The sequence below is a fragment of the Notechis scutatus genome, chromosome 12, assembly GCF_049901735.1.
Source record: "Notechis scutatus isolate UNSWTSFEM ecotype Mainland chromosome 12, rNotScu1.2, whole genome shotgun sequence".
Classification (NCBI taxonomy): Eukaryota; Metazoa; Chordata; class Lepidosauria; order Squamata; family Elapidae; genus Notechis; species Notechis scutatus.
Genome location: NC_142020.1, coordinates 14,915,096 through 14,938,564, shown reverse-complemented (window position 1 = coordinate 14,938,564; position 23,469 = coordinate 14,915,096). Strand labels below are relative to the sequence as shown.

Here is a 23,469-nt window from a genome sequence, read left to right as displayed (position 1 = left end):
ACTAGGTCATATCATCAGTGCCAGAAGGGGGAGCAACTCAAACAGCAAAGCCTTTTGTGGGTTGAGATTTCTGTCCTTTGCCTTGTCTGTAGCTCTCCCTTCGGTCTCCCAAGGTTCTTCTCACAGCCCATCGCAAAGGGAAAAGAGACTCACGGTGGGCTCCAAGCTTGCCAGATCTCTCCTCACACCACACAAACCATCTGGCCTTTCCTGGAGAGAGAGTTGGAGAGCAATCCCTGTCTCAAATTGTGATATTTGGGGGGTGGGGGGTGGGGGAAATGCTGTTGGAATGGCGTTTGTGCTCGTCGCAACCAGGGGAATAATGCTTGACTCGACTTGGATCCGTTTTGATTTGTGGGCAGGAGACTGACAGGTTGACCGGGTGAGGAAAAGTTAGCCTGGACGGTTGAGTGCATCTTCGTTTCCCAGAAAACGTCTTTGGTCTTAGCAGGGAGAGGTGTCTAAAAGAACAGTGATGGCTGGTAAACAAGCCCATTTATGGCACTCGACGCTTCTCCAGCCAGGTGCAGGGATGGCGAAGCAGCCGAGCGTGGCTCTCTCTTGTTACCATCAATGTATCCTGCAGATAAATGGCCCTTTTCAAGTTGTTTTTCTGACCTCCCTTGTACCCAGATAAGTTTTAGAGGCAGGGAAACGGAGCCTCCTTACTTCAGACCGGGCAGAGTAATAACCGTTGAGCGCACATAAACATCAAAGGTGACAGAAAACACAGCCACGGTGGGGTCACAGGCAGCCTGGTCTTCGAGAAATCACACACACACACACACACACACACACACACACACACACACACGGATGGAAGCCATCTTGTTCTGTGACACGGGCTTCTTCGGAGGAGTAGAGAGGTTGTCTTCAAAATCAGTTTGGGTAGCTGAAGAAAAACAAATCTTTTTTTTGTTTGTTTTTTTAGAGGAAGTTGAAAATCCTGCGTTTTCAAAGAGCAAAGGAATGCCACCATACTAGGAAGAGAGGGAGGGAGGGAGGAAGGAAGGAAGGGAGGGAGGAAGGAAGGAAGGAAGATGGAAAAGAGAGGAAGGGTAGGAGGGAGGGAGGAAGAAAGGAAGGAAAGAGATGGAAACAAGAGGAAGGAAGGGAAGGGAAGGGAAGGAAGGGAAGGGAAGGGAAGGGGAAGGGAGGGAGGGAGGGAGGGAGGGAGGAAGGAAGGAAGGAAGGAAGGAAGGAAGGGAGGGAGGGAGGGAGGGAGGGAGGGAGGAAGGAGGAAGGAGAGGAAGGAAAGGAGGGGGAAGGGAGGAAAGAGATGAAAATGAGAGGAAGGAAGGAAAGAAGGAAGGAAGGAAGGAAGGAAGGAAGGAAGGAAGGAACGAAGGAACGAAGGAAAGAAGGAAGAGGTGGGAGTGAAGGAAGATGGGGAAGAGAGGAAGAGAGGAAGAGAGGGAGAGAGGAAGGAAGGGAGGGAGGGAGGAAGGAAGGAAAGAGATGGAAAAGAGAGGAAGGAAAGGAGGGAGGGAGGGAGGAAAGAAATGGAAAATGAAGGAAGGAAGGACTCTGAATATGTAGGCAAAGCCAATTCCCCCTTCGAAATCCATTTAAGAGAAAAAGGGCCTCTTTGTTACTGTCTCCTCTCCAAATTTCTTCTCAGCGCCATCAGAGGCGTGCCGCTCGCATCTCTTCTCCGTACCTCCCTTCCACAGCCTTTATCTTAATAAGCATCTTTATAGAACCAAAAACAAAAAAACAGGGCACTTAAAAAGGTGTTTTGTTTCTGCTGCAATCCTGAAATTAGTTTTTCTTCCCCTGCTGTTGAGTTACGAGTTGCTCTCCAAGACGAATAATGCAGTCATATTTCCAACATCAGCGTAATAACTTCGCAAATGGCTTTTCCCCACAATGAAACAGAGAAATTTCTGGTGGGGTGGGGGGAGGGTGACGGCCTTCGTTTTATTTTTTGTCTGTTCTTTTTGTTGTTTTGTTTTGTTTCTTAAACAGAGACACTAAAACTGTATCACGGGATGTTACAGGAAACCAGAAATGGAAGGATGAAGTTAAAAGAAGCCAAACCGTCATTTCATTTGAGGGTTTTTGGCTCTGATTTCACATCAACATCCATAAAGGCAACCAAAGAATCATCCCTGCTCAACAACCGTTTCAATAGATCAATACAACTTTATCACAAAGGGACACAAGTGACAAATTAAGTGTGCTAGATTTGGCCCAAACTCTCTTCATTCTGACAAATAGTGACAAGAGCTCTGCTGGGGTGACAACAACGGAGACTGGAATCGGATATTTGTTTTGGAAAAGAAGGGTGTTGTACAAACGCTGTATTGATGGGCCTGCAAAATACTTATGGATTATTTTTATGGAACATTTACACTTACACACATACACACACACTCCGAAGTGAAGTTAGCTGCCTCTCCGTTAATGTTCCTTTGCAGGCAAAGGGAAGGGAAGGGGAGGGAGGGAGGAAAAGAGGGGGAGGAAAGAAAGAGTGGGAGAGGAAGGAAAGAAGGAGGGAGGAAAGAAAGAGTGGGAGAGGAAGGGAGGGAGAGAAGAAAGAGTGGGAGAGGAAGGAAAGAAAGAGGAGAAGAAGGAAGGAAGGAAGGAAGGGAGAGAGGAAGGAAGGAAAAGAGGGGGAGGAAAGAAAGAGTGGGAGAGGAAGGAAAGAAGGAGGGAGGAAAGAAAGAGTGGGAGAGGAAGGGAGGGGAGGGAGGAGAGGGAGAGAAGAAAGAGTGGGAGAGGAAGGAAAGAAAGAGAGAGAGAGGAGAGGAGAGGAGAGGAGAGGAGAGGAGAGAAGGAAGGAAGGAAGGAAGGAAGGAAGGAAGGAAGGAAGGAAGGAAGGAAGGAAGGAAGGAAGGAAGGAAGGAAGGAAGGAAGGAAGGAAGGAAGGAAGGAAATGGTTGGATCCTTGGCAGGATTTCCAGTAACCCCAGCAGAGGTCTAATTGATGCTTTTGCTTCACAGGACGTGGGATGGATGGATGAGAGCATGGGAGGGAGGGAGGAAGGAAGGAAGGGAGAAAAGAGGAGAAGGGAGGGAGGAAAGAAGGATGGATCTTGGGCATCCCACCAACAGCTTTCTCCTGCATGTCCCATTAGGAGCAAGCAGTGATGGTCCCAATCTCAGCTGGGACCAACCGTATCAAGCCAACACAGCGCTCTTGCACTCCACAAGCCACTGCTTGCTTCTAGGTCGGCTTCAACCCACCGCCTAGAGCACCCCTTGGCTCTGAAGAGCTGAGAGAAGGATTACGTGTCCACCTCCTCCTGTTCACACCTACACTTACAAGCATCGGTGGAAAGTTCATGGGGGCCTCCTGGTCACCCACAGAGCTCCAGGCTAGGCCTACTGGAGGCAGCAGGAAATCTCCTTGCGGGAATTTGTTTTGTCTCCTTTGTTTTCCTCTTCTCTGGGGTCTGACTGCCTCACCCTTCACTCTTTTCACCATGGAAATCCCAGCCTTATCCCCGCCACCGGCAGCCACCCGAGTTCAAGGCGGGGGTGGGGGGAGCTTAAAGCGTGACTGTTCCGCTGTGACCGGAACCGATCCATCCAGCGACTTACTAGCCTCAGAGAAAGCGCGGGCTCCCGAATTGCCTGATCTGGGAGCACTGCAATTGTCAGCCGTAACCCTGGATTAATCTCCTTCTTCTTTTAACCGAATGTAAAACATCTTCCCTTTTTGCAACCTTGGAAAGTGGGGGGGGTGTCTCCCAGGAGAGGCGTAGATAAGGGAAGTCAACAGAAATCTCTCCCCTCCCTCCCTCTTTCGTTCGAGTGTTTCTAACTTACAGACGCCCAAAATGTTCAAGTTCTTTTCGCCCGAAAGAGAATCTGTTGGGGAGGCGAAACTTTACGCGAGCCTTGGACACACACAAAAAATCCCTAGGAGGGAGATTGGGGTGTTTATTCTGATTTAAATAACTCCCATAAATAACTCCCATCACTCATGTTTTCCCAGAAATGAATGTGAACGGATAATTATGGGCCAGATAAAGGGAAAACAAGATGTTGCACTTAAAAATAAAAAGGAAAGAAATGAAAAAGTCACTTATGGACCCACTAAGGTCTTTAATTTATACCACCTTTTGGCTTCCAGAGTCCAGTATTGAGCTTCATTTCTCCAGGAGTCCACAAAGTCAGATTCCAAAAAAAACCAAAAAGCATCCCTTGTATGGGTTCCCGGCTCCCCGTTACATCTGAAACCAGATGCTCTTCACAGGCATGTATAGGAGAGCAGGCAGAGCTGTGGGCGGCGTTAAACTTGTCATCAGCTTAGAATCCTTACATTGCCACAAATGCTCCCAGTCCAGCCCCTCCTGAATTCCGTTGTCTCTTATCTAACGCTGATTTAGTGATGAACGTTAGATCTTTGCGTATAGATTTGAGAGATACATTTTCTGAACTGCAACCTTACGTAGTCTTCGTGCCTGACCTTGTCTGTCATGTCTGTCAGAGTCTGACTCCAAGGAGGAAGACGAACAGCTGACAGGGAGTGGGAGTGTGGCTCCGTTGGCTGTGGAGGAAACTGGGGAAGGGCAAAGTCTGGCTGGGCAGAGCAGGGGAGAGGTAGAACAAGGGAGAGGTAGAACAAAGGAGAGGGAATTCAGAGGAAGACCCAGGCCCACCCCCCCTCTTCATCCTAGGGCATGCAGGGAAGAACAAAGAAGGGAGCAACGTGGGTTGCCATCACAAGGTATACCCAGGGAGGGAGTTTAAAGGAGAGGCAGTTGCAAGCTGTGTTTTCCGGGAACAAACATTGAGTTTATCATGTTGGCTGCTGTTATCTGCATTCCTGGAATCCTCCCAACTGGTTTGATTTACTGCTGTGTTACTTCACTTCTGGAACCCCTGCCAGATTTATTGCCTTATCTTGCTTTGTCGGATTTTTAAAGTTTTCTGTTTACAACGTTTTGGACTACAATATCTGCAGCCAAAGGCTGTTGCAGGTTCCTGGGAGAGTTTTTCTCCAAACCGGAAGGTAACCGGGACATTGGAGACAAAGTTGGAGCTAATAAAGGGACCCCCTACTTATTATCTGGCTGGGTTGTCTTTGTGCCACGCCACGAGTCATCACATGGTCCCTCCGAAGTTGGCCTCGGTCAATTTCCCAAGCATTGGAGCCCTACCAAAGTGTGGCTGGGAAAAACGGAAAAGACTCGATGCCCATCTTTTCCCACTTCCATGCGTTCTTCACCCTTCCCGGCCACTCAGCTCAGAAAATAAGAGCAGACTTTGGAAGAAAAGTTGGTGTTTCTAGGAGACACCCCCAAAAAACAGTGCTTTGTAGCCTGGTTTTCTATCGCTGCCATTAATAAGGCGTCCTTGTTAACCTCAGACACCACCAGAACTCTGAGCAAACGGATTTATAGTCTTAGCTGGAGTGTTACCTGCGCACAACTCCAAAAAGTTCACGGGGACAAAACTGAGTAAACGACGGTTTCGCCTCTATGACTAACAAAATGAATCTTGAGCTCAGCTCTTCATCCGAGAAAATAGCATTTCTAGAGCCACTTTCCAGGGGTGTCGGTTTCTCTGCCATGGGTGAACGTATCTTGTTTTCTCACCAAAGGAAATGGCCCTAATTTATGTTTAGCTTTGTAAACTTTGCAAGTGAATTCAAAGAACAACTTTCCCTTGGAAGGCAACAGATGTGTGTCTCAGGGCTCATTTTCCTTAAAGAGACGATGCAAAAAAAAAAAAAAGCATATTACAATCTCTCTCTCTCTCTCTTTTGTCTTTGCCTAATTCCGGCAGCCAATTTCCATTTGCTTAATATAGTCATGATATTTCACCAAGGTAATTATACCCTCAGCTATCAGCAACAATTAAACCCTTAGATTTGGAGTTGTTTAATAAAGGTCTCCTGGAAAAGATATATATAAATACATATAAAGATCTGTTGCACTTTCTGAAAAGGAGGCTTTCAAATGTCAAGGAGGCAGGTAATGTTTTCTGATGAATATAATGATGAAACCTACCACCCAGCAGCCCAAGTTATTCCCCTTCAGTAGAAAGTGACAGGAATATTACATCTGAAGTGTGAAGCAAGCCTCATCATCGCTTTAATAGAAAAGATATTAGCAAGAATGGGAGACTGCAGAAGAAGAAGAAAGACACTGAAGAACGAACCTGGGAATTGGTGCGTTTTGTTTTTGGGAAAATAACTGTCATTTGCAAAGAAACAGACTCCCTGGGCGTTGTTTGGCCCCGCTCTCCTCGACAGAGGGAAGCACAAATAAGACACAGAAGCCAGCAACGGGTGGGGGTGGCGGGTTGGGGTTGCTTGCGTTTAAAAAGGAAAAGGCTGTAGCCCTCATGATCGCAGGGAAGGTCCTAGGGATGAGAATGTGAGGAAAAGCGAGAATGAGAACTTCCTTTGCTGGGAGGGAGGGGAGGGGAGGGAGGGAGGGAGGGAGGGAGGAAGGAAGGAAGGAAGGAAAATAATACAGGGTGGGAGGAAGGAAGGTTTTTTAAGAGGCTGGACAGTCGCTTATCTGAAGTTGTATAGAGCAGGGGGCTGGATTACAAGGACAGGAAGGGAAGGGAAGGGAAGGGAAGGGAAGGGGAGGGGAGGGGAGGGGAGGAAAGGAAAGGAAAGGAAGGAAAGGAAAGGAAAGGAAAGGAAGGGAAGGAAGGAAGGGAAGGGAAGGGAAGGAAGGGAAGGAAGGGAAGGGAAGGAAAGGAAAGGAAAGGAAAGGAAAGGAAGGGAAGGGAAGGGAAGGGAAGGGAAGGAAGGAAAGGAAAGGAAAGGAAAAAGGAAAGGAAAGGAAAGGAAAAAGGAAAGGAAAAAGGAAAGGAAAGGAAAGGAAAAGATGGCAGAAATGGCTAACCTGGATGGGAACAAAGAATAAAGTTGTAGAACGCGCCTTTTCACTTTATTTTAAGCAACAAACCAAGTTTGCCACCAAACGTTATTCAGGAAGCCTTTCAGCCACCCGTTCATTCCGGAGCTCGTTTCAAGCTCTGACAGGTGATTGTTCACCTTCCACGTCAGAATTGGCTACGGTGTCCACTCGGGAGAGGGGAAAAATAAAATACCCTGACAAACCGCGGGTCTGTTTCCTTCGTTGGACAGGCCGTCTGAATTAGCGGCCGTTTTAGCGCGGCCCTCCATCTTCTGGCTTTCGTCTCTGAGCTGAGGGAGGACCCTTCATACCAATTGGGGCAGCCGAGGCAATGCCTTGTGGATAACCCAACTCACAAATAAGCGGTCGGAAGTGGCCGAATCAAGACGCACGCCACGCTAGAGCAACAACCGCCGTTGTGTCATGTTTTAATTCAGGCCGCACCGCAAAACACACAACCACAATCGGCCCGAGTACAATTTTAAAAAAGGGCCATTTATTGCCTTTCTGAGTTATGACAAACTCGGCCCTTGAAATGCGCAAAGATAATCCTCAAAAGAGATTCTATCAGAATTGGGCATTTCCCTGATGATATACGAAGGGATTTATGACATCCTGCCAAATAAGACTTTTAGAATCCTCTTTCCCACAACCAAATATCCCCCAGAATTCCATGTTCATGAAGGAAATCCAGCTGGTTGGAAGCCTCACCAACCACAGGACAAGCAGTTTGGACAAGAAAATGGAACTCAATCTCATAGTGGCCTCCGATTTGGAGAAAACATTGATTTGTTGTAGGTTCTGAGAACATCTTTTAAAAATTTGTTTATAAGCTATATGATCATCATCATCTCTAAAAACGCTGAAGGTTTTCCATTCTGAGCAACCTGCCTCCCCCTCCTCTCTTTTCTCTTTTTAGTGGTACTCACAGCAACTGCTCCAGCCGTAGGACATGCTAATTAGATCATTAAATATCAGTCTCGGTTCTAAAGCTTCCAGGGCAAAGTTATTATTTTTAACGGGTAATATATTTGCTCAATTTAATATTAAATTACGTGATTGCTTTCATTTAATTAAAACAAAACCTTTTGTCCTGGGTTAGGAGGGAAAGCTTCAATGAGAGAACTTGGTTAGACGTCTCCCGTTCTCAGCTGTTCATGGAAAAATCAGACGCAAATTCAGAAATAAATAAGCATGCCATCATGGAGTGGATCGACCCGTAAGCGGCAAAGTGAAACACAGGCACAGAGAAATGTTAGAACAAACAATAAGAGATGGTTTGAAGGCTAAAATCCATATTTCCAGGTTTGGAACATCTAGCAAGTTAAGAAACCATATTTCATTAGTTTTCCCACAAGACAGGAGAAGCATCACATCCTGGATTTCTCCACCAAGAAGACTTACGTTGGTAAGAAGCTTCACGTGTTTTTGAAGATTTTTAACCATTGCTTCTTGCTGCTCACACCTCTTATTTTCTTCCAGGAGCTGGCTTTGAACCTTTAAGAACTTTTCTTGCAGTTGTTTCCGTGCGTTCTCCAACAGCCGGGCTCTAAAGAAAGAAAGAAGATGGAAATTGAAGATGGAAAAGTAAGAGTCATATTTTTTTTTTCTGAAAAGCATTCAGAAGTGGGAAATGGTTGCTATTTGTTCCCCAAAGTCCAAAGTCTTCCTTGCTTGCTCCGTCGGGATATATAGTTAGTGGCTGATCCTCACAGATGGTTGTTAAAATATCTGCATTTCAATTTTTGACATTAGGTGTTGGACCTAATGGTTCTAAGGTTGAAACGTTGAGCCTGAATTTGTACATCAAGGGATGCACGAGCTCTGTAGATGCCATCTGCTCAATAAAATAAACAAAAGAGGTCGTCTTGAAACACCACACAAAAATTACCTTTATAGCAAGGTGAATGGCTTACATGGATCCCTTAACACAAACACAGATACGTATACCTGAAAAACTGTCCTTTCACTTGCCAAGTTTCTCTCTCTCTCTCCCCCCACCCCCCAGATCTCTAAAATCTCTCTCCCTGCTAGGAGTCCATCCCATCCTTTCCCCCCTCTGCTAACTGTCCCTGCAAGCACCTTAAATCTTTCAATGAATTAAAGGGCTCTATGCAAGCAGCGGCTCAATTTGAAGCCATTCATACACCAATTTAATAGTCTGTAAAATAGATCCTTTCCACTGTTGCAGTCAGGTGGGGAAGCTAATCGCGAAGGCTATAAATCTACTGTGAAAAATGACTAATTCAATAACCACAACAGTACCGGGCCTCTGTTGTCGTCCCCTCTTCTCCACCGTTTTAATTAATTAGTTACACGGGGAATGGAACCTTTGCCACCGAGTAGCATGTAAGGGTTATGTTAGAGGCTGTTATGAAAGGCAAGATTTCGGGCGCGTCTTGGAAAAAGGAGGGAATCTTCAACTTTCCCTCTTCAACTTTCCTTGCAAAGATTTCAGAACACAGATGAAAGAACCCAATTTTATGCATGATTATTCCTGGATAAACTAGCTGGGAATGACACCACTGAGCAAGGAGAGAGGAGAGGAGAGAGAGAGAAAGAGCGTGTGCGGTAGACGCAAAATTGGATTTGCTGGAAATTTTCGACCTGACGCTGAAACGGATTAGTTGAGGATCCTGAACTGACAGCAGCCCCAACGCCGAAGCAGGTCCCACTAGAAGTCCTCCTGGGATTTTGCCATTCCGCCTAAAAGTTTTAGGATTGCTTGCTGTTCTTTTTTTTTTTTTTTTGCAAAAATGTGGATCTTTAAAACTTGTCGTGGCCCACCAGTGGAGGTGGTGGCAGACTGGACAGTGAGGAGGTTGGGGAGGAACATCGGCCAGTCCTGGAGTCTGGGGAAGACTCTTGACGAGGGCTCTGCGTCGGAGGCAGAGATGGGGCCTCCAACAGTTATCAGCTGCCTTCGGAGTCGGAGATCAGTGGGGAAGAAGAATAGCTGGAGCCTGTTCCCAGTGTGCGCATGCACAGAGCTGCCAGGAGAAGGGAACAGTTAAGGAACAAGGGTCGACTCGGGAGTAAGGGCACAGGTGGACGGTGAATGGCCCCTCCCAGAGGGAATAAAGAGGAGCGAAAGGGGAGTGGGATTTGCAGGAGACAATTAGTTCAATTCATTTAGGTGAAGATCTGTTCCTGACTCCTTGCCAAGTATTGTCTGCTACAGCATGGCGTTTGGAAGGTATCGGCCTGGCAGCTCTCCAAGACTGATAAAGGTCTGTAGTTGTGATATTTCTTGGAAGACTGTTGGCCGGGACTTTGCTGGAGGGGAATTCCCTTTAACCAAAATAAAAGGGGTTTTATTGGGATGAGGAGTCGGCTTCATGATCTTGGGAAGCCTCAGGTCAGAACAAAACTGACATCTAAACACAATACAATACAGGTAACCCTTGACTTACAACAGTTTGTTTGCTGGCTTTTCAAAGTTACAATGGCACTGTGGAAAAACAGTGACTTATGACCGTTTTTCACATTTACTACCATTGCAGCATCCCCGTGGTCACGTGATTGAAATTCGGACGCTTGACACACGACTCGCATTTATGATGGATGCAATGTCCCAGGATCACACAATCCCCTTTTGCGACCTTCTGACAAGCAAGGTCCATGAGGAAGCCGGATTCACTTAACAGCCATGTGACTAACTTAACAGCTGCAGTGATTCATGTTTGTTAGTGTCTCAATAAGTCTTGGTCAGAACAATCCTCTTGCTGGAAAGAAAGCTGAGCTGGAAAGCTACGGGATGTAGGGGGTAAGATAAGGAACGTTCTCACTTTTTATTATTTATTTATTAAATTTATTGTGTCACCCTTCTCCTTTTGGAGCGACTCTGGACAGCTCGCAACGTCATAAAAGCAAATACAACGAGTTAAAAAACATCGGACGTTGAAATAAACAGAGATTAAATAAGTTTAAAAACAACGGGACGGAGGTGAGAAACTTGTTCTTTTGATAAAATAATCTTCTGCAAATAGCTAAGCCCTCCGCAGCAACTCTTTTAGAAAGGGCCAACACCTTCGTTGCAGGAATTTTGGTCTTCGGTCCCATAATGTGGACTAAAAGCTCCCCAAAATGATGGAGAATCTAGAATTCTGTACTCTTTGATTCAACCATTAGAGCGTTGTATATAAAAGCTCAAACCAGGATGTCAACAGCTACAAAAGAAACCTATTTATTGGCTGGATAAATGTCCCACTCATAAAAGGCCACACAATCCAAACGCTTTTCAATTGGTTTTTGTTTTTTTGTTTTTTCAAAGCTCATAAAAAATTAAACCCGACATCTGATAGCTCGCTTGAACCTTGGCCTTGGTGGCATTTTCAAAAGTCTTTGCAAGTTCAAAGTATATTTTGCTGGCCTTAAAAAAGAGGTGGGGGGGAACCATTCCTATTTATCGCCTCAATAATGTCCTTGGATGCTGTAAATCTAACAATTTGAATCAAGGGGAAGAAACTTTGGGTTTTTAAGTCGCTGGGAAATGTCTTGCAGTCCCTTTTTATTCTTCAGAATAATTTCGATGATAAAACTCCATTTAAAAAAAAAATGTTGTTAGCCTTGCCAAGTACGAGAGAACACAATGAACACAGACACACTAAGATGCATTTTAATAGCTTCTTTCTCAAAAAAACTGCTCCGGGATATTCAAAATTTCATTTATCTTCGACCAGGATTTCTTTTAGGAAGTAATTCAAGCCCCCTGAAGATAGGGGAGAGCATTTGATTTAAAAAAAGGCTGCTCTGCTTTAACTACGTGGTCTGAAGATGACAAGAAACCTTGGGTGCGGTATTTAAGGGGACAGAGACGAGGGGTTCTCCTACTGGGACGCAGCTTCATCAACATGCCAAGGAAGATAAGCAAACTCTCCCAAAATGATAGTCAAGACAAGAAGAACATCCAATGAAGTCAGCCGCATGAGATGCTGTCAAATGAAACTAAGCCACAGGGGTGGAGGAGACATGGAAGTCCCATTTCCTGGTCCATGCACAAGTGTCAAGTTTTTTCCAAACCAAGAGACCTGGAAGATGGTTCCTAAAATAGGTGGTCTTGGAAATGGAAGAGATGGAGAGCCTCTCATTCAGGCTACCTGATTACGGTAGGTCAGATCTTAGGACAGGAGGAGGAGGAGGGAGGGATGGAGGAGGAGGAGAGAGGAAGAGGAGGAGGAGCGAGGAAGAGGAGAGAGAGGAGGAGAAGGAGGACTGTGGGGTCCTTGGTGGTCCTCTGAGATTGGTTGGTTTCTTGCAGACGTTTCATGACCCAACTAAGTAACATCATCAGTGCTAGAAGGGAGTGGGTATTTGCAGAAAGGAGGAGAAATGGGAAGAGGAGAAAATGCTGGTTCCTCCAAGTTGTAGTAGGAGCTGCTTGCCTGCAGCTGGCTATTTCAACCATCTAAATTCCTATTCTAAATACTTCAGAACGCAATTACGCTTTTGCTTTAAAAAAAAAAAAAAGACCCAGAACTCAAAACAACTTAAATAAAATTGAGAATGAAGAAAGAAAATAAATAACAAGGATTGAAATAATTATTAATCAAAAGAAAGTCCAGGACATGGACTAGTGGAGCTATCAGCCATCTCTACCCCGGTAATTTCTTCTCCATGTTGCTTCTGATGAGTTTTATATTCCTTACATTTCATCAATTTGAATCACCAAATGCAATTTGCATCCGAAAATAAACAGAGAGAGAGAACGGTAAATGCTCTCATTTGACCTTGAAGTCAGAGAGAAGAAATCCTATCCTCCCCAATTTCAACTCCGCCCGAGCTATAATGAATAATCAAATTTGCCACATCACATCTCAACCTGTAATCGTATTTTCCTTACTCCAAAAATGAGTGTTGTAGCCTGGGCACAAGAAGCCAACCTCTCTTCACATTGATGCCTCCGAATGCGGTAGATGTAAGTTTCACTTCATGTGTTGGGAACAACCCCAAAATAAACCCTGGTGACAAAATAGTCTGTTTACCCTGAAATCATTCTGTCACTCCTGCTAGTATCCACGCATTCCTTAGAAAACAAAGGTTGTAGTATCTAGGAAGGGTTAGGTCACGGGTGTTGGCAACCTGCGGCTCTAGAGCTCTTGGGGCCCTCTGCTGTGGCTCCCTATTGGGTGATCCCACCACTGGCTGGCCCCGCCCCTCACCCTCACCCTCCCAGTCACTCCTCGCCATGTCTGAGAAGGTAAAACACAAGAAACAGAAATGAGAGGGAGGGAGGGAAACCCACTTCCCATAGAAAACACCGGGAGCCACAAAACCTGGGTAGGCGTGGTCGTGGGTGGTGGTCACGTGACTGGGTGGGAGTGACGTTGAGTTGGCCATGCCCACCCAAGTTTTGTGGCTCCTGATGTTTTCTTTTCTGTGGGAAACGGGTACAGATGGCTCTTCGTGTCAGGGCCCCAACAAATCCACCCCCATTCAAATCATAAGTCTCTAGCCGGATCTCTCAGAGTTAAAAAAAAAAAATGGATTTATTAGGCGTGGCCATGTTGGCATTAGCTGGATGCAGCTGACACTAAAATACATCCTTCATTTCCCCCTTGACCCTGGTCTTCCCCCTGCCCCCGGATGTATATTCTCCAATGGGACACATCCATAGTCAAGAGTCATCAATCATGCTCTCCAGTAATATTCTTGTTCACTGACAACTTTGGGCTGCCAAGGCGATTATCTAGGGCACTTGAGGAATGCACGGTTTTCCCCCACTCCCTTTCTGCTGGCAGCTAAAAAGTCCCAAAGGAGTATCTTTTTAGTTGACACTTTGAGTGTTTAAGGTTGCCGCCCCCTGTTAGGAAGTATGTTGGTTACCCCAATGCATTGCTTCTTGAGTACGAGATCTTATACCATCCCGGTCAAATGGTTGTCTAGTCTCTTCTTCAAAACCTTCAGGGATAGAGCACCCACAAGCCGTTCCATTGGTTATGTCTATTATGTCTAACCATATACGCTCCCTGAAATTCCCCCCTCCCATCTTCCCAGCCTCAAGAATGTGGCAGCACGGAAGCTCCTGGTTCTAATATGGCTTCCAATATTTAATGGGAAAACAATCTTGTGCCCAAAATTAATGCAGACAGCATCGCGGCAAGGCTGAGCTAACAAGCCGGCTGCAAACGCTCTTAATCGCGGGATGATGGCCTATTTGAATGTAATCAGAAATAATTGGGAAAATAAACACACTATGACAAAAAAAAAAAAAAAAAACCTCTAAAAACCAGCATTCCACTTCAAGTGCCGGAAAGTCCTCCCTGGGTTGCCGCTCATGATTGCTACTAAAACGCTCTTCAGGATGGTCCAGGCTGACCCTTTTTATAATCTGGCTTCATCTTTAATTCATATTATGGCCCTTTTGCAGGATCTTAGCGTCGCCTTGTTTATCTGCGCGCTTTTGTTATGGTTTGTTTTGCTTTGCTTTCATCCCGCCGCCGGCTACTCCTTGCAATTAGAATGTTCTGAAAGAGCCTTCCAGATTAGAAACCCGTCTCCGAGGAGTTCCTCTCCAAATTCTGAACACGAGACGAAGAAGGCTTTCCACTCAAGCAAACAAACACCGGCGTTGACTTTCAGGATGGCGAGCCTTAGGATAAGCGGTACTGCCGTTCGAGAGTTTTCTAGTGCAGGGATGGGATCGCGAATGTTGCGACCCCACATTTGGGATTAACAAAATTGCAGGACGCTGAACGAGGGCACCTTCACCTGGGAACACCCTGAAGCTTTAAGGCCACCAGGTAAACCTGGCCATGCCCGTTTACGACCGGGTCTGCCCGAGGCAATCTTTGCAGAAACGTTGGTGTTGAAAATATCTGGCTGTAGTATTCTGGTTTGAGAGGTTTTATGAGAGTGAGTCTGGTTTAAGTAGCTATCTTTCGATTGGATCCTGATCTCCTCTGTATGACTATCTATTCCAGTGGTGGCTAACCTTTTTGGGCTCCCATGCCGAAAATTGTGCATGCACATTTGCACGCCAGCAGCCAGAAGGCAATGCATGCCCCCTACCCCCTTATTCCCTCTGGGAGGGGCCATTCACCGTCTTCCTGTGCTCTTACTCCTGAGTCGACCCTTGTTCCTTAACTGTTCCCTTCTCCTGGCAGCTCTGTGCATGTGCACACTGGGAACAGGCTCCAGCTATTCTTCTTCCCCACTGATCCCTGACTCTGAAGGCAGCTGATAACTGTCAGACGGCGCTGGCCCCATCTCTGCCTCCAACACAGAGCCCTCGCCAGAGCCTTCCCCAGTCTCCAGGACTGGCCCATGTTCCTCCCTAACCTCCTTACTATCTGCGTCTGCCACCAGCTCCGCTGGCTGCTGGCGGGCCACAACATGCCATTGTGGCATCGCAAAAACGCCAGTGTTGCCGTAACGCCTTCGCCACCAGGACACGGAGGAAAAATCTGGAAAGGCCACGTTTCCTTCCCCTTGCAATGGTAGCCCAGCCTCCCAATTAGCAGTCCTGATCTCCCCATACCCTACATCTCCTCCGATCGATACCGACACTTCAGCAGGCAGCCAGGAGATAGCTTAAGCACCCCACGCTCTTCGATCGACACGCATCTCCCATTATCATCTTCCTTTCTGCTTCCAATGGACTTGATTAATAAAGCCCATTCTTCTCATTTATTTCCCTATTGATTTTGCTGTCCTTCCTCTTGGGAAGAGACATCAATGTGGGTGGGGGTGGGGAATTGCAAAGCAAGTTTGGTGAGTCCGCCATCCGACGGTGACCTCAAGCTTTTTAAAAAAGAAACCATCCCTAGCGACTAATGCAAAAAGCAAGGTGGGGATGAGATATTTTTCACACACTGACCTCGTCGCAAAACAAATCCTGCCTCCTATTGTACAGGAGAAGTCTTCCATTGGCTCAAGGCAACTAATCTCCAAAGCTAAAAATGGCACCTTGGTGTTTCTTTTTCTATCAACAGGATCAAACAACCATCGCTGACCATTAACTGAGCGGCCAGCTTATTAATCCGCCGTTCTCTCCTTCCTCTGTTTTCCTTGGCTTGGCCTCTCCCAAAGTTAACACTTGACTTGAAAACAATGCCACCTCGGTGCCGTTTATTTCCTCTTGAACTTTAAGCATTGACTGAGATAGGAATGACCTTTAAATACTCCTGGCTAAGGGGTTTTTGTGTAAAAAATGATAGAAGTGCGCTCGGCTTATGCAGAATGAATAAATAAATACAGAATAAATAGAATAAAGACAGCATGTTCCACAGTTTGAACCATGAGTTAACAGCAAGAGGCCCTTCTGGGAAGAAGAATGGACTGGATGGGATCCTTAGAACTTGCCAGCTCATTACAACACCAGAATCCTAATAACAGAACAACTGTTAAAAATTAAATGCACGGGGAGTCTTTTATATCAGTCATCCTGGGTGGATTGTGTTCATTGTTAGTAATGGATCTCTTTTTATCCCCCTAATGCTGTTTGATGTCTACAGAATAGCAAGAGTTGGAAGGGACCTTGGAGGTCTTCTAGTCCAACCCCTCCTATTTAAGCAGGAGACTCTATACCATTTCAGACAAATGGTTGTCCAATTTCTTCTTGAAAGCCTCCAGTGATGGAGAATCCACAACTTCTGGAGAGTTAGTTATTCCACTGGTCCTCACTGTTAGGAAATTTCTCCTTAGTTCTAAGTTGCTTCTCTCCTTGATTAGTTTCCATCTGTTGCTTCTTCTCCTGCCTTCAAATGCTTTGGAGAATACATTGAGCCCCTCTTCTCCATGGCAGCCCCTCAAATATTGGAAGACTGCTATCATGTCCCCCCTGGTCCTTCTGTTCATTAAACTCAACTCTTTAAACTCATCTTTGTTAAACTCAACTCAACACCAGCCTGTTGCAAACGGTTCCAAGGAGCCAAGAGTTGAATAGCTGAAGTGCTGTGGGCTTAATAAGAGTTGAAGCCCTGTTAAGATCTCCCTATTTAACATCCATCTTCTTCTCTTTTTCAATCCTTTCCAAGTTATTTTAATGGGGTTATGATCTGCCCATATATTGGTTTCGATTTCTATTTCTTTTATATTACGTTCAGTTTCCAACTTTGCCCATAACGTATGTCCATGTTAAATAGAGAGATCTTAAAAGAAAAAGATTGTGTTAAGAAGATGGAAAAAGAGTTGGAGTACTTCTTGAAAGAAAGAAAAAAAAAAAGAGTTGAAGCCCATAAGTCTTAAAAGTTTCCAAGCTTGGACACTCCTGGTTTTTCCAAGAGATCAAATCCCCCCAAATGGAAGAGCCATTTTATCGCTGATGGTTTGTTTAGACACTTTCCTTCCTTTATGCACATCAAAGGGACCGAGGCAATTAAAAGTTTGCCATACAATGGGACCGTTTCCCAGGAGGGATCCTGGCTTCCTTTTGGATGATTCCCTTGGGCGACTTAATTAGAGCCATCGGCTGGTAGGGATTTTCATTACAACTTTCACATTAATTGCCATTCGTTCGTTTGTGTGTCTGTCAGTTAAAGCTAACCGGCTTTTTTTTGGAGGGGGGGGGGGAAGAAAGGTCTTCTTCTTTTTTAATTATTTGAAGGGGTGACAAACCATTTTTTTTTAAATAAAAAAAAGAACATTGAGTCAACTTCCAGTTTGTCGTGAAAATGTATGATCTCTTCAGAATCCCATCAGAGTTGAATACAGCGGGGACTCGACTTAACGACTGCAACTGGCACCAGAATTTCTGTTGTTAAGCAAGGCAGCTGTTACGTCACTGTGAAACTGCAAGGGCTGGGAAAAAAGTGACTCAGTGACCGTTTTTCACATTTAGTGACCGTTTGCAGCATCCCCATGGTCATGTGATCAGAATTCAGAGGCTGGGCAGCGGACCCGTATTTATGACCATTGTGGGGTCAAGTGATCCCCTTTTGCCACCTTCTGACGAGCCAATTCAAAGAGGACTCCAGGTTCACTCAACAACCACGTTGCTAATTTAACAGCTGCAGTCATTCACTTAACAATGGTGGCAAGGAAGGCCGTAAAACGGGGCAAAAGTCGCTTAACAACAGGAGTTTTGGGCCCAATGGTGGTTGTAAGTCAAGGACTACCTGTAAATGTTAGCAAATAAATAGATACAGGTGATTATCAGAGTTGGAAGGGACCTTGTAGGTCATCTAGTCCAACCCTCCACCCAAGCGGGAGACCCTACACCATTTCTAACCGATGGCAGTCCAATCTCTTCTTGAAAGCCTCCAGGGATGAAGCTCCCACAACTTCCAAAGGCAACTTCTGTTCACCTGGTTGATTGCTCTCACTGTCAGAAAGTTTCTTCTTATTTCCAGGTTGAATCTCTCCTTGTTCAGTTTCCATCCGTTATTCTTTGTCCGGCCTTCAAGTGCCTTGGAAAATAGCTTGACCCCCTTCCTCCTCTCTATGGCAGCCCCTCAAATATTGGAAGGCTGCTCTCCTGTCTCCCTGGTCCTTCTCTTCACTAGACTAGCCAAGCCCAGTTCCTACCACCGTTCTTTGTATGTTTTAGCCTCCAGTCCGCTAATCATCCTGGTTGCTCTTCTCTGCACTTTTTCTAGAGTCTCAACATCTCCTTTATAGTGGGGTGACCAAAACTGGATGCAGTGCTCTAGGTGTGTCCTTACTAAGGCTTTATACAATGCCTAACTCTGGATTGCAACTAAGGAGAAAGTGACTGGTATGAATCTAGCACGCAAATCATGCTTAATTAGAGACGAGAAATTTACTATGCATAGAATCCCTTTGAAGGCGATGTCTTTAAGCTGCCGCCATCTGTCCGTAGGATTATCATTCAAACACTGTAGGCATCACAGATCCGTCTACACAACCCGTACGTTCGTAATAAACAAAGGTGAAGAGAAGCATTTGTTTCAGACAAACTTTTAATGCGTGGTTGGGCCAGATGGATGCATATTGATCGGGACACGTCGCAAACTAATTGTCTCATGGAAGCCAGGGATTTTGTTTTTCCAGGGGGGAATCACTTAAAAGAACCTCTGCAAATCACGAGTCTTCCTCCAAATTAAAAAAAAGACTTCCTCTCTAATCAGCACCAATGCAGCCACGCAATTAGCGGTAATGATTTTAAAACTCATCCACCAAAGGTAACTAGGAAATGCTTGTTAAACTTGGACAAAGAGTTTTATCCATCCCGCGTGAACCGAAATGGGGGAGATGGGATTTTAATCCCAAACTCTAGTCTAGGCTAGTCCTAATACCGGACTTTGAAAATGTCATCTATTATCTATTGGCCCCTTTAAGACTTGTGGAATTCTGTACCCCTGTATTACACGATGCAAGATTAATCTATTATCTCTTATTCTCTTGCCTCCCGGAGTCACCAGCGAGTTGGGCGGCCCTTTATTTGTTCTAATAAATAAATATATGAGGAATTTTCGCCTTATTTCCGATTGGGTAATCCTAACAGTACGTTCAAAGCTTTGAACAAACAGATCAGTATGCAAAGGAGTTTTGGGCTTCGTAGCACAGGACCTGGAAAAACCCTTATGGGATCCACTGGATTGTCGACTGTTAAAACTAGAAATCCAGATTACTTTCAAATTTGGGCACCGGCAAACATATATGTATACATCGCTCTCGGAAGTCAAACGAGACACAAATGGAAGGGACTCCAGATTGTTTTCGAATTTGGGGATCAATATATATAGTTTTCAAAATGCACTTAGCCCCTGTCCTGCTTAGCAACAGAAATTTTGGATTCCCTTGTGGCCATACATTGAAGACTACCTGTATGCCTCTAGCAAATAAAACCAGAGACAAATGGAAGAAAACCCAGATTGCTTTCCAATTTGGAGATAGATGTTGGTTACTCTAGGAATTAAAACAAGAGACAAATTAGAAGGGAATTTTAAACCTGGGCACAACATACCCATGTAGGAAGTAAAACAAGGGATAAATAGTTTTTTTTTCTTTTTAATAAATAGACCCCAATGTATTACTTTGCTCTGGTGAAGACACCACGAACTGGGGATCCTTTATAAGCCCTGAACAACTGAGTCAATGCTACATTCCTGTTGGCTTGGCATCCGTTCAGTTTCTCCGCGCTAAGCAAGAAATCCATCCCTTAATGGAGAAGGGGATGTTGACAGATCTTGGAGACCGCACGGGAACTTTTAAATAAAGCATTAGCAGAGGGCTTTTAGATAAACGCTCACGGACAATACAAGCTTTTAAGTGAAATGACAACCAGCGGCCTGCCACAATTCCGCCCCCCCCCCCGCGAGAGTAGATATCCTACACCCACCACCATCCAGAGCCAATACTGAAAAAGAGTGAATATTGTATTTTCAAAGAAAGCTCCCTCCAGATGTAGCTACCTTGCATTAAGAGGCATCGCGGATCGATCCAAACAGAAGGCGAAAAGGAAAGCGCTATTAAAACGAGTTCGTTCGCACGCCGCCCTGATATTACAGATTACAGATAAATCAGAGTTGGAAGGGACCTTGTATGTCATCTAGTCCAACCCCCCACCGACCTAAGCAGGAGTACCCTACACCAGTGATCCCCAACCTTTTGACGGCCGCCCGGACCGCATCAGCTGGGCGCCGGCCCGTGAAACAAGCATCAGCTGGGCCGCGCCGCGGCTGGTTTGCTGGCGCCGCCATCTTTTTGATGAAAAAGTGCTTCCGTGAGCTTTCTACCGGAAAAGCTCACCGGAAGCACTTTTTCATCAAAAAGATGGCGGCGCCAGCAAGCCAGCGGCCCGGTAGGAGTTGTTCCAGCTGATGACCGGTACCGGCGTCCGTGGATAAAAATGTTGGGGATCCCTGCCCTACACCATTTCTGACAAATGGCAGTCTATTAAAGGAGTAAAATTACCAAAACAACGGAACCAAGACTATTCCTTATCAGCCAATAAAGGACTTCAGGGAAGCGTTTGGATCAGCAAGGGAGGGAGAAAAGAGGGAAGGGAAGGACGGCGGTGTGCAGAGGGAGGAAAGGAGCGAACTCAATACAGGAGCTTGAGTGATCTATAGTCACTTTCATGAGAACCCCTGCTGCGATTTGCAAACAGGGACATTGATTTTTGCCTCCTTTAATTGCTGTTATTTCCAACAGTTTTTAAAACACTAATGGGATCCAAACAAGGAGACCAGGGGAAACTTTTGAGCGGAAAGCTACTCCCCAGGTAAGCGTGGGTGGGCGGGTGGGTAGAGAGTTAGCGCCTGTATTTTCAAACCAATACTCCTAAAAGGATGGTGAAATCCTTCATTATCGAAGCATGCGCACGGTTATTTTGAATCTGGGAATAATAACTGGAAGAGAATCGCACGCTCTCTCTTCCCTTCACAACTTTGTTTATATGCTAAGCTATCCCACTCTCTCTAAAGGGATGGATGGATGGATGGGTAAGATGGATGGATGATTCTCAAAAAATGATACAGCCAAGATACATAGATTAGATAGGTAGGTAGGTAGGTAGATGATAGATACCGTGTTTCTCCAACAATACGGCCTCCACCAATAGGAAGCCCCACCATGTTTTATAGAGAGCTGATAGATATGATATGGACAGATGAGATAGACAGATTAGATAGATAGATAGATAGATAGATAGATAGATAGATAGATAGATAGATAGATGGATGGATGGATGGATGGATGGATGGATGGATGGATGGATGGATGGATGGATGGATGGATGGATAGATAGATAGATAGATAATATAGAGTGATAGAGCAATAAAGATGATAGAGATGATAGATAGATGATATAGATAAAAATAGATTGATAGAGTAGATAGATAAGAGAGAGATAGATATAGATGCGCGCCGCCTGACCGCGCCTCCCCTTCAGCCCAGCGAGCTCTTCCACCTCAAAGAAAGGCCAGGCGGGCGGCTGCAGAGCAGCAGCAGCTGGGTCTGAGCCGCCCTTGCAGCGAAACAGCCACCACCCGTAGCTGACGCGGGGAGAACAGCGAGGTTAGCGCCCGCCAGTCCGGGCGAGATTTGGGAACGAGGGGCAGGAGGAGGCAGGCACCACCTCCCGCGGCTCTTTCCCAGCTTTGCCCAGCCCTTACGGCTCTGGCGCGCCCTGGCAGGATGAGCGGAGGGTCCGGCGGGAGGCGCCGCTGCCCGCCAGGGCGCGCCAGAGCCATAAGGGCTGGGCAAAGCTGGGAAAGTGAGCCGCGGGTGTGTGCGTGCCTCCTCCTGCCCCTCGTTCCCAAATCTCGCCCGGGCTGGCGGGCGCTAACCTCGCTTCTTCTCCCGCCGGGCTACGGGTGGTGGCTGTTTCCGCTGCAAGCGGCTCAGACCCGCTGCCCGCCTGGCCTTTCTTTGAGGTGGAAGAGCTGCGCTGGGCTGAAGGGAGCGGCGCGTCAGAGGCGCGCAGCGTAGGGAGGTCGGGAGGAACGGAAGAGGCCCCGGGAGATTAGCCTCCCACGTGGGTTGGGCTACCTCTCGGGCAGGGGAGGCTTTGTAAAATACCCGCTTACCTTCAAAGCAAAGGGAAGACGGAGCGCCTGAAGCTGGGGGTGTCTCCTCAGGGCCCGGTTGCAGGGAGGAGCCCTGACTGGCCGCACGGCTGCGCCAAACGCCGTGGCAGCAAGGGAGAAGGGAAAGCAACGGTGGCCCGAACCCGAAGGTCTCCCGAATATCCAAGCTGTCGCCGCCGCCCACCCACCCGAGGATGCAAGGGGGGGAGATTAGTCACCCCCAAAAGACGCCCTAGCCGTTTTTGGGGTCAAAAAAATAAGGCCCGGCCTTATTATGTGAGAAACACGGTAGATGATAGAGATAGATGATAGATAGAGCGATAGATATGATATGGACAGATGAGATAGACAGATTAGATAGATAGATAGATAGATAGATAGATAGATAGATAGATAGATAGATAGATAGATAGATAGATAGATAGATAGATAGATAGATAGATAGATAGATAGATAGGTAGGTAGGTAGGTAGGTAGGTAGGTAGGTAGGTAGGTAGGTAGGTAGATAGATAGATAGATAGATAGATAGATAGATAGATAGATAGATAGATAGATAGATAGATAGATAGATAGATAGATAGATAGAGATAGATAATATAGAGTGATAGAGCAGATAGAGATGATAGATAGATGATATAGATAGGTAGATAGATGATATAGATAAAAATAGATTGATAGAGTAGATAGATAAGAGAGATGATAGAGATGATAGATATAGATTTAGATAGATAGATAGATAGATAGATTAGAGATAGATAATATAGAGTGATAGAGCAATAGAGATGATAGAGATGATAGATATAGATAGATAGATAGATAGATAGATAGATAGATAGATAGATAGATAGATAGATAGACAGACAGACAGACAGACAGACAGACAGACAGGGATAGATAGATAGATAGATAGATAGATAGATAGATAGATAGATAGATAGATAGATAGATAGATAGATAGATAGTCCATAGTTCTCAAAAAGATCAGATAGGATAGGACAGGACAAGACAACTCTCAAAAAATGAGACACGGAAAGACACATCTGAGTTACTGAGAGTGGAATTGATGTTCACAGCCGAACAAGGAATTCCCCTCTGGGCAAGGAGAGGATCCAGGATTGGCCACAAGTGCTCCATATGGTGGTTCCCTATTGGACCATAAAACAGGTTTAGCAATTCACCCCATGTAACAACACTTCAAGGGACAT

At 45.7% G+C, this 23,469-nt stretch overlaps 1 protein-coding gene across 6 annotated transcripts in view; it reads right to left on the bottom strand.

The window, feature by feature from the left end:
• MAD1L1 (mitotic arrest deficient 1 like 1) overlaps window positions 1-23,469 on the bottom strand; it is a 301,718-nt gene that overhangs the window by 209,331 nt on the left and 68,918 nt on the right. For all 6 annotated transcript variants that reach the window (XR_015745184.1, XM_087942214.1, XM_087942215.1 and 3 more), the window contains exon 11: window positions 8,235-8,379. Coding sequence is in view for 5 of the 6 variants with exons in the window: in XM_087942214.1 (XP_087798340.1) it covers window positions 8,235-8,379 (145 nt within the window). In the remaining variant the exon portion in view is untranslated. The remainder of the gene's footprint in view (window positions 1-8,234; window positions 8,380-23,469) is intronic.